The sequence below is a fragment of the Triticum urartu genome, chromosome 4A, assembly GCF_056163025.1.
Source record: "Triticum urartu cultivar PI428250 chromosome 4A, HENAU_Tu73, whole genome shotgun sequence".
Lineage (NCBI taxonomy): Eukaryota > Viridiplantae > Streptophyta > Magnoliopsida > Poales > Poaceae > Triticum > Triticum urartu.
The window spans coordinates 94,804,293-94,815,229 of NC_141876.1; the positions used below are offsets into that span (position 1 = coordinate 94,804,293).

General features: G+C 46.9%; 2 protein-coding genes across 2 annotated transcripts; one reads left to right on the forward strand and one right to left on the reverse strand.

The window, feature by feature from the left end:
* The first annotated feature begins 1,575 nt into the window (after positions 1 to 1,575).
* Positions 1,576 to 7,520, forward strand: LOC125550777 (uncharacterized). The gene is made up of 7 exons (XM_048713866.2): positions 1,576 to 1,949; positions 2,191 to 2,865; positions 3,969 to 4,321; positions 4,821 to 5,032; positions 6,397 to 6,653; positions 6,733 to 6,911; positions 6,991 to 7,520. Exons 1-7 carry the CDS (start codon positions 1,721 to 1,723, stop codon positions 7,069 to 7,071), a joined length of 1,986 nt encoding a protein of 661 aa, XP_048569823.1. The 5' UTR covers positions 1,576 to 1,720; the 3' UTR covers positions 7,072 to 7,520.
* A 184-nt stretch (positions 7,521 to 7,704) lies between these two features.
* On the reverse strand, positions 7,705 to 9,106 carry LOC125550778 (uncharacterized). The gene has a single exon (XM_087517861.1). The coding sequence runs from the start codon at positions 8,982 to 8,984 to the stop codon at positions 7,962 to 7,964; it is 1,023 nt and encodes a 340-aa protein (XP_087373987.1). The 5' UTR covers positions 8,985 to 9,106; the 3' UTR covers positions 7,705 to 7,961.
* Positions 9,107 to 10,937: the final 1,831 nt, after the last annotated feature.

The following is a 10,937-nucleotide window of genomic DNA, read 5'->3' on the forward strand; positions in this document are numbered from 1 at the left end:
AGTTTCCGTCATACTGGTGTTATGTTCCTTGACTTTGCGTTCCTTACGTGGTTGGGTTATAATGGGAACCCCTTAATAGTTCGCCTTGAATAAAACTCCTCCAGCAAGGCCCAACCTTGGTTTTACCATTTGCCACCTAAGCCTTTTTCCCTTGGGTTCCGCGGACTCAAGGGTCATCTTTATTTTAAACCCCCGGGCCAGTGCTCCTCTGAGTGTTGGTCCAAACTAGAGCCCCTTGCAGCGCCACCTCGGGGAAACTTGAGGGTTGGTTTTAGTTGTACGGATTGCTTATCCGGTGTGCCCTGAGAACGAGATATGTGCAGCTCCTATTGGGACTTGTCGGCACATTCGGGTGGCTTTGCTGGTCTTGTTTTATCGTTGTCGAAATGTCTTGTAACCGGGATTCCGAGTCTGATCGGGTCTTCCTGGGAGAAGGAATATCCTTCGTTGACCGTGAGAGTTTGTGATGGGCTAAGTTGGAACACCCCTGCAGGGTTTTCAACTTTCGAAAGTCGTGCCCGCGGTTATGGGGAGATGGGAATTTGTTAATATCCGGTTGTAGAAAACCTGACACTTAACTTAATTAAAATGAATCAACAGCGTGTGTAGCCGTGATGGTCTCTTTTTGGCGGAGTCCGGGAAGATAACACGGTCTCGTGTTATGCTTAAACTAAGTAGTTTCAGGATCACTTCTTGATCATTATAGCTTATCGATCGTGCTTTGCTTCTCTTTTCGTTCTCATTTGCGTAAGTTAGCCACCATATATGCTAGTGCTTGCGGCAGATCCAACCCACTACCTTTTCCTACCCATAAGCTTAAATAGTCTTGATCGTGAGGGTGTGAGATTGTTGAGTCCCCGTGACTCACAGATTACTTCAAAACAGATGCAGGTGCCGATGTTGCCAGTGCAGGGGACGCGACCGAACTCAAGTGGGAGTTCGATGAGGATTCGGGACATTACTATGTTTCTTTACCGGACGATCAGTAGAGGAGCCCAGTTGGGGCGATCGGGGATCTAGCATTTGGGGTTGTCTTTCTTTATTTGGTTCCGTAGTCAAACCTTGATTGTATTCTGAATGATGTAATGCTATATTTATATATAGATTGAAGTGGCGATTGTAAGCCAACTCTTTATTCCTTCCTTATTCAGTACATGGGATGTGTAAAGATTATCCCTCTTGCGACATGCCTACTATGCGGTTATGCCTCTAAGTCGTGCTCCGACACGTGGGAGATATAGCCGCATCGTGGGTGTTACACATGACCCGTGGCCTCTGCATCATTTCGAAAAGGAGGTCGCCGCTGGATGCGGGAGGAAAAAGACTTCGGCAACCCCATAAATTTGAATGTATTTTTTTTAAAAAAATTGCCAGCGTGTTTTTTGCAAGGATTGTCATTTGTGCTAGTTAATACATGGCATTTGACGTTTTTCAATCATCAAAGAAAAAGAAGAAGACCACATTATTTGATAAAAATATCCCCGTTCGATGCCTAACATGTCGGCTCCCATCTCACCAACCTCGCAGTGTGAGGGAGAGAGAGATACCTCTTCTCCTAACCCCATCACCGTCACGTGCAAACTAACCAACTCCCTCCAACCATCCCGTTCAAATTACAGAAAAGCCCCTCCGTTTCACTCCGGTCCGCTTCCCCCACCCACCGTCCTCCGTCCCGTCCATGGTGGCGGCCGAGCACCAGCAGTAGCACCGCCTCTGCTTGATGGCGCAGTACAGGCAATCCGGCGGCGGCTTCTTCGACTCCCGCGGCGGCGGGGCCCACCACCCGCTCCCGGACTACCACCGGGCACACCCCTCCAAACCCTCCCGGATCCGCCGCCCCGGCAAGCCCGCGCGCCGCCGCTCGCCGGCCGTTGCCGCAGCTGCCGCTGCAGTCCTGCTCCTCGCTGGCGTCTTCATCCTCTCGCGCCGCCTCTCTCGCGACCCCGCAGGTTCGTGGTTTCACACTCCCGGCACGGTGGTTTCTCCGGGGATGGGTTGAGGCGGTCCGCTCGGTGTTCTTGTTGCTTCGACAGGAGTAGTGAGAGAGGAGAGAGCAAATGGCATCTTTGACGCTCTTGGGATCGTCCATGGCGTGGCTGGATGCGAATGGGATCCAAATTCTGTTCGGTTGATCTGGTTATCTGTTAGTTCGGTTGTCTTAATGCACCACATGTTCGTACTGCTTTGCAGAGATCGGAGAGGATTCGGGAGGCGGGGAGGGTTTGCCGGAGTGGAACCGGAGCAAGAACTGGAAGGAGCTCAAGTTCGGCCATGGCGGTGGTGGCAGGAGTGCGCGGGATTCCAGGTACTGGGACCAGGACGATCGACGGCGCGACGAAGACTACTCGGAGGACGAGAAGGAGAAGGTCTCAGGTGCAGCTGGAAACACTGCTGATGCTGGTGGTGGCAGTGAGAAAAGCGTGAGCTCTGATCCCGGTATTGAGGAGAAAGGGTTGACCTTGGATACCAAGGGTGGTACTGACAAGGAGGTTCCAGAGTTGGCTGAAGGGGGGAAAGGAGGCACCTTGTACAATGAGGGTGGCAGGAAAGAGCTGGAGCAGTATGAGGCGGCCTCCATGGGTGCGTTGGGCACAGGAATGAGGGAGGTTGATCCAGATGATGAGTATGATGATGGCATTGATGATCCCGATGATTCTCAGATGCATTCTGCCGGTAGGAAGCTTGGTGATGGTATTCATGAGAACATAGGGAAGGAAGAGAATGCTGCCTTGGAGAGACACATGAAAGCAGCAGGTGGAAGGATTAGTGATGACAGTGATGCTGTTAACACGAATCAAAAGAAAGCTTCGGGTACTGGTGATAAGAAACATGGGTCCAAGAAGAAACCAAAGCGGAAAAAGTCTGGTGAGTTGTTCTCCCTTTTCAAGTTTGAAAGCAAGAGTCGGCCAATTTGAATTTAGGATCATGGTTTTCTTCCCTGAATTGGCGGAATTTTGATCCCATTCACTTAAAATAACATAAGATTTTTGTTGTTACTATCGTAATAGCTTTATGAGGTAATTCAGCTAGCTAAGTAGCTATATATATGCGTGCTATTTTTCTGCTGTAGTGAGATCATTATTTTTTTAGAAACATGAGATTTGATTGTAAGAATCTAATAGGAGACGCTGTTAGCATGTATAAGATGTGTACTGTACGTAGTGACTATTTAAGTGTTGAGTCATGAATAAAATATGAGCATGCATATTGTACCCAGTGGCTACCTAAATATTGCAACATGCATGACATGACCGTAATACTGGATGTCTTGAACATGTTAGACTGCCAACTGATAGGCTTGTGGCATAACATCTTCATAGTTTGCTGTTGGATTTAAGAATCGTAGATATGGTACTGATCTTGGATGACCAGGTTTTTGCCTGGTGAATTAACTGAAAATGTTAGCACGCAATGGTATCATGATAGTTGTATTATTTATTATGCAAGTCAAAATCAGTATCTGTGAGCTTTATTATTCGGTCTATCAGTACCTTTGCTATATTCTATATACCTAAGAGAGTCATCCCCACTAACTTATTTATCTCAACATGCAAGCATGCCACCTCACCATACAATTATGAATGGGATAAAGCCCGCCTCAACATGGAATTATGCATGGGAAAAGACCCACCACAACATTCAACCATGCATGCAAAAATGTTTCCCATTCAATTATTATACTTACATTCAATAAATATTTTTGCAACTATACATAATCAAATATAATAAATCATATGTATTTTTAATTTTGGTTCTCATGTTATCAACCTAAATATTCATCAACCAATTCCCACGGCAACACGCAGGGTATCCTCTAGTTTGATAATTTGTTGTACCATAAGTTCTGTTGATATCAAATATGACACTTTTTTTGCAATCAAGCTTGTTCCATGTCTTTAATATCTAATCATAAAATATTTAGCCTCTGTTCTTGATGGTTACCTAATTTGTTGGAACACATTAACCAGGTTCAACTTGTGAAATGAAGTTTCTGAACTCCACTGCTCAACTTGTAGAGCCTGCAAAAAATGAAAAATTTGCTAGCTTTAAGTTGGAGTATGTAGAGATTGAACAAAAACCAGCTGGATCAGAAAATTGGGAGCCAAGATTTGCTGGCCACCAGACTCTACAGGAAAGGGAGGAGTCATACGTAGCTCATGATCAACAATTGACATGTGCTTTTGTTAAGGGGCCTAATGGATCAAGCACTGGTTTTGATATATCTGAGGATGACAGGAAGTACATGAGCAAATGCCGCATTGCTGTATCTTCCTGCATCTTTGGAAACTCCGATCGTCTGAGGACTCCATTTGGCAAAACAGTATGGCATTTCTTGGCACATAACTCTTTGACAAATTTACACTTTTATTATGATTCCTCCATCCTGTATAAGTTGCAATAAGCAGCTTATAACAATTTGTTTCTGTAGGTTCCTTTGTTCTTGGTATGGTTTGTTGCAGAAAGTTTAGGATCTCATTAGCCTCGCTTTACTGTTATAGTCTCTAGGTACTTGTCAAAGTTAAAGCAGTATTTTCACTGCTGATTAGTTTCACATACAGACATAGAAAACCTTATATAATAGGTCTATGAAATGCAATCACATCTCCATTAATAGTATAATGATGCTATCTTTCGCTAAGTCCTTTAATGTCGATATGTGATACAAGATTGAAAACTCACTTTTCACATTTTTCTAAAATCACCATAACCACACTCTAAACTTAAGCAATTCCTGACCTTTTCTTTTGCTATGCCGCAACATGAAGTATCCTGTAGTATCCATTCATCCATTTAAATTTCTTTCTATGATATCTTTGCAGATTACAAGTCTCTCAAAGAAGACAGTTTGTTTTGCTATGTTTTTGGATGAAGTCACATTGCAAACTTTGCTATCTGAAGGCCAAAAAATGGACAGCATGGGTTTCATTGGTGTATGGAAGATCATATTGATTAAGAATATGCCTTATAATGACATGCGGAGAGTTGGGAAAATACCAAAACTTTTGGCGCATCGACTTTTCCCATCGTCAAGGTAAGAGCGAGTTTCTGCATAATATCTTCTGTCCTGATTGCCATGCATGTATTTCAGTGAAGGACTCAACTGTAGTTTTAAGTGTTATGCATGTAATTTCCCCATTGACAAATCATAACCTTGTGATCTCCCAAAAAGTCTTACCTTTTGCTCAACACACACTGGTTTGCCATGTGTTTGTTTTTCACAATTTAATCAAGGTTGTTTTGCACCAGGGAGTCAGTTGTCCCAGTCCTTATCGGGACAAGTAACAGTACATACTATCCAAAATTATTGAAATCCAAATTTCAATGTCAAATTTAATTTGTGGCGCCCTATTTGCTGTTTTGATTCAGAATATTGGATGGTCAGTATGCTAGCATAAAACTGCATGATTAGAGGTTTATGAGAAAAGGATGATGTTGTCACCATGTACCGATTCGGAAAAGATGATATTTGTAGTTAATTGAACAAAAATACCGTGGCTACTTATCTGTGGTTGCTGTAATTTTTATCAAATGGGTAGTTAAACAGCTCTGGAAAATTATTGGTTAACAGCATAATTGGCTGAGAACCAGTCAGCGACACCATATAGGTCCAGTAGTTTCAATACAGAATTTTGAACCCTTTTCCACTCCCCTTCATATCCTGGGACCTGGGTATTTGTTCCAGGCAATACTGTCACATCGGGGACTCATCCCATCCCCATCTGTATTGTGTGCCTGTCTGCTTATATCTTTGCTCAGAGTAGTAATCCATCTTGGTTTCTAAAACTCGATAGTGTCAGTGTCGCTGTCTCGAATATGCAGACCTGTGTTGGATGAATAATTGGTTTTCTGTTTCTGGTTTGTTCTCTTCCTGTCCAATAGCAGTGCGAGCACTGGCACAAAATGCCTGTTTCCCATGGTTTGTTCTCTCCATTGACACTGGAACACTAGCTTTTTTATACCCAGAGATTGTGTGTGGTCTGCTCTCCGGTATCTTTCTTATACTCTGAAGAAACCAATTGGTGGTGACAGTCATCCACTTTGGAATCGTACCAGCTGTCTGATTTGCTGCCAACTTGATCATCACCCATTTAAAATATGTTTTACAAAACACCCTGAACTACCATGGTTTTTTCTGACACGCCGATCAGCACTTCAGTTTGGTAAAATATATAGTCTTGTAAACATGTACGTCTTTTAATCTGTAGCATAAGTTGTAAATATGTAGTGTTTTTTTCTGCTAATGTATTATCGTGCTTTTTGTAACTCACAGTATGAAAAGGTAAATGTGCTTTGTCAGATAATTAGTGTGGGGCTTGTGCTTTAGTTTTACATCTTTAATGTGATGAACCATCCTGTTCTGCAATATTGTTTGTCTAAGAACATTACTTGTATCAGATTCTCGATCTGGCTGGACAGCAAATTGCGACTACAAACTGATCCTATCCTTATCCTAGAATATTTTCTTTGGCGGCATGGTTATGAATATGCTATTTCCAATCATTATGATCGGCACTGCGTATGGGAGGAAGTGGCACAAAATAAAAAGCTGAACAAGTTCAACCATACAATAATTGATCAACAGTTTGAATTTTACCAAGCTGACGGACTGACAAGGTTCAACTCATCGGATCCCCACAAGCTGCTACCAAGCTGTATGTTCTCTTACCTGCTGGTATTATTTCTAGTGTATGAATTGTGTTGACCTAAGAGATCTTTTTCCTCTTGTTGCAGATGTCCCTGAAGGTTCTTTCATCGTGAGGGAACACACACCGATGTCCAACTTATTCTCTTGTCTGTGGTTCAATGAGGTTGATCGCTTCACACCTCGTGACCAGCTCAGCTTTGCATATACATACTTGAAGCTTAGAAGAATGAATCCTAAGAAGTCGTTTCGCCTCAATATGTTTAAGGTGGGTGTGGTAAACCATCATAGCTAGGATTTATACAATACATCCGTTTAAGTTTAATCGTTATCCTATAAATTTTCAGGATTGTGAGAGGCGATCAATGGCAAAACTATTTCATCATCGATCGGAAGAGAGACATAGCAGTGGACAGCTAACAAGATAACAAAGATATTTTCAAAGGGTGGGTTTAGAGAGAAAGCAGAGATAGCACAAGGATTATACCTTTGGTACAGCTCACGAAGTTCAACCACTGTCAACATCTATGTCGGACCAGGGAGTCGATGCTGAATGGATCGCCGCAAGCGATCGCATGTACATCATGATCCTGCAGATTAGTTCCGCCGTTCTTTTTGTACTCTACAAAGGCGGATTAGGAAATGCTAGCTGTTTGGTTTCATAAGTTCTTGTTGCTTGCCGTGAAGTTTTGTTCATTCTTTTGGGGAAGAAACGGTCTGGCTGCACATGAACTCCTAGAGCCGGCCAGGCTCTGTGTACCATCATATGGTGTATTCTCATGTAATCCAAAATGGTTTAGTGAAATGTAATATTATGACAGGATGCTGCAATCTGTAATTCTCTCCAGGATAGGAAGTTAGTGATTTTTTGCATGAACTTTTGGAATCTTCAGTCTTGATTTTTTATGTGATCTACAAAATCAAATGACCTAAATTTGTCTGATATTTCCAAGCACATTACTTTGTGTTGAATGTGCAATAAACAATATGTTGCTTCACAAAAAAAAAGGCATAGGTGCTCTTGCTGGTTCAGGCTTGAAGCTATTTAACTCGTGGAAGAATAAATGAAATGTCATTTGCTTTATTGATCAGTCCCGGGACACTGTCAATACAAGTTACAAACCAAATTAAAGTGCAAACACATAAAACCACACGCTACAACAACTTCTACACCCTTTACAAAGAAGGAAAAAAGATACAGAAATTTCAGCTGATCGATGAATTAGCAATTCAGGATATCAAATCCAACATTACAAACATCACCAAATTTTTACACGGGATTAAAATCCAGAGGTAATTAAAATTCACCCCGATTCAGTTATGTGAGGACCTTGTCTCTGAAGATCCCCAGCATCTCATTCCTGCCCCTGATCACCTCATCAAAGACCTGATCAAGAACACAGTCGAACATCTCCACCCCCTCCCGGAGCTCGCCGGACCTCGTCCTCAGCAGCTCCACATGATCCTCGGACTCTTCCGTCTTGCCGCCGATCATGTCCCTCACCGCCGTGACGACACTCTCGTGCTCCGCGATGCTCGCCGGCAGCGCCGCCACACGGTCGTTGATCGCCGACAGCGACTCGCGCCACGGCCGCAGCTGCTCTGGGACGGCGGCGCGGGCGAGCGTGCTGCTGCGCGGGTGCGCGCCGCCGACGCCGACGTCGTCGTCGAGGAGGGAAGGGGGTGAGGCGTGGGTGAGCGCGTGGAGCACGGAGGTGGCCACGACGGCCATTGTGATCTTGGCGACGAGCGTGACGAGGACCATGCTGCCGCTTCCGGTGGAGCTGGAGATGATCTTTCCCCCCAGCCGCTCCGCCTCGCTCACCACTGCCTTCACGTCCGACAGCTTAGCGCGGACGGCGGCGGCCGGCGAGGACGGCGCGTCCGTCTCCTTCGGCGGCCCGGCGCTCTCAGCAACGAGCGAGGCGGCGACACCCCCGGCGCCGGCGCAGCCCACCTGCGCGGCGAAGTCCACCACCATGCAGTAGCGGTGCATCCGCGACACGGCGGACTTGAACGCGTTGCAGAAGTCCAGCAGCGCCGCCGTCTCCTGCATGTACTGCTCCAGCCAGTCCTCGCCGCCGCAGGGGTCGGCCCGCGCGTCGGCGCTCCTGAAGACAGCCAGCAGGTCCCGCTGCATCCGCCTCACCAGGCGCATGGCGTCGGCGCACCACCTCATCGACACCGCGGACCCGCCACCGCCGTCATCATCTTCGGCGGACAGCGTGGCCTCCAGGTGCGCGAGCCCGTCGACGAGCGAGGAGCAGAAGGCGGCGAGGAGAGGGCACTGCCGGCGACGAGCGCCGCCTGGTCTGAGGCATCTCATGGCCGCCATGCTCATGCATGCATAAGAAGATGGAGCAAGAGAGATGACCTGCGTATTTGCATGGTTTGGTTACTTGGAGGAGCAGGGAAGATGGATTTTTTCAAAGGGAGGGAAGAGGAGGAGTGAAGCAAGAGAACAACTTGTATACTATTCCATGCACCTCGTCTACTTTGCTTAACCTCTCCGCACTTCTTCTTTTGATTTGACCTGGGACCGGTTCTTTTTTTTAAAAACTTTTAATCATGACGGTACAATGAACATAAAAAATAACAAAAACTACATCCAGATTCGTAGACCGCCTAACGACGACTACAAGTATTGAAGCGAGCCGAAGACACGCCATCGTCATCGCCCCTTCCTCGTGGGAGCCGGGCAAAACTCGTCATAGTAAAAAGTCGGAAAGTCGTCGTGCTAGTGCTTCATATGACCAGCGCACCAAAACAGCAACCATCGTTCTTTGCGTAATTTGACCGGGTTTTTGGTGTTGAATCAAACCGGTCAAAAGTCGGAACGACATTTTTCAACCAAATGAAGATTGCAAGAAAGGTGTGCTACCAAATTGAGTCAATATTCATAGGAAGCAAACCCAATTCAAGAAATTGCAGAGAAGTCTGAAATCCAAAGTCTGGATACTGTTGCAGATGGTAAGGTAGTACTCACACGGTCACACCTACCGAAGGGGGTTTGTCCTGGCAAGTTTCAGTAGCTTGGTCCAACCAACCAGCCTTCACCTTGGTGTTTGTCCAGGTGTTTGGATTTGGATGTAGGAACAACCATTAAGTTATTGATTGACTTGCAAGGATGGATGGGATGGGGGGCCCTTTTGGGAGTGATGCCCTGACAAGGGAAGTAGTTCACTCTAAGTCTGTCACTGATTAAAAATGGCCCCATGCATGCTTGGCGCAATTCCTTCAAAATGATACTGGTCTTGGGGTTCATCATGAATATATAAACCACATTAGTCCAGCTGTTTGGGTTGGAATTATGCTTCCTAATTTGTGTGGATATCTTGCCTCCAAAACTTTGTTTGGATCGAAGGTTTGGGCTCGTTTCTGGTCAAAATAAATATCAGTGCCTTTGTTAAAAAAAATAGTTTGAGAACACGCAATGTGTGCCTTAGCTTTATAAAAAACAGAGGTAAAATATAAGGGCATCTCCAGCCGCGCCCCCAACAGGCCCTCTCCAGGCGTTTTTGCCGCGCCGGCGTAAAAAAAACGGCCCAGTCGCGCCCCCAGAAACCCGTTTTTCGCCGGCTCGGGTCAAAAATGGTGCTGGCGGATCCAGGCCGAACCCGGCGCCCTGGGGGGCGCTTGGGGAGCCGGCACAAGCGAAAAAGGCGCGTGGGTCCGCCCTGGCGGCGACCCGAGGGCCTTTTCCCGCCGTTTCTTGACGCTTTTCCCTCGCATCTCTCCCGTTCACTCGCCTTCCTCCCGCCATTCTCTCCCTTTCTCCCGCCAAACCCCCTCCCGCTCGCCTTCCAGTCGCCGCCATGCCGCCGAAGAAGTACGCCATGCCGCGCGCGGCGGCAACCGCGACTGGCGCCGTGGCCCAGCCGAAGCAGAGGAAGCCGAGGGCGCCGCCATCGAAGCCACCGGGCCTGTCGAACGCCGAGTGGAGGGTGGAAGTTCAGTGACGCGAAGCAGTCACCGCCGACCGGCGGAACAGGGCCATAGCCAAGAAGGCCCGCGACAACGCGGCGCGCGCGACGGCGTCTTCCTCATCGGTCGACCAGGCGGGGATGAATCCACCCGTCGTCAGCCACGCCCAGTACGCGCCCTGGGGACAGCAAGGCGTTGGATCTCCATGGGGTTCATCGTCGCCCGGCTACGCCGACGGCGACGTGCACGGTGGGTTCAACCCAAACGTGACCTTCCCTCATGGTCACCCCGCGACGCGCACGCCCTCGCCCGCCTTCGTCGGCGTGCAGTACCCTCCATACAACTACTCGCCGCCCGCCGCCTACGCGTC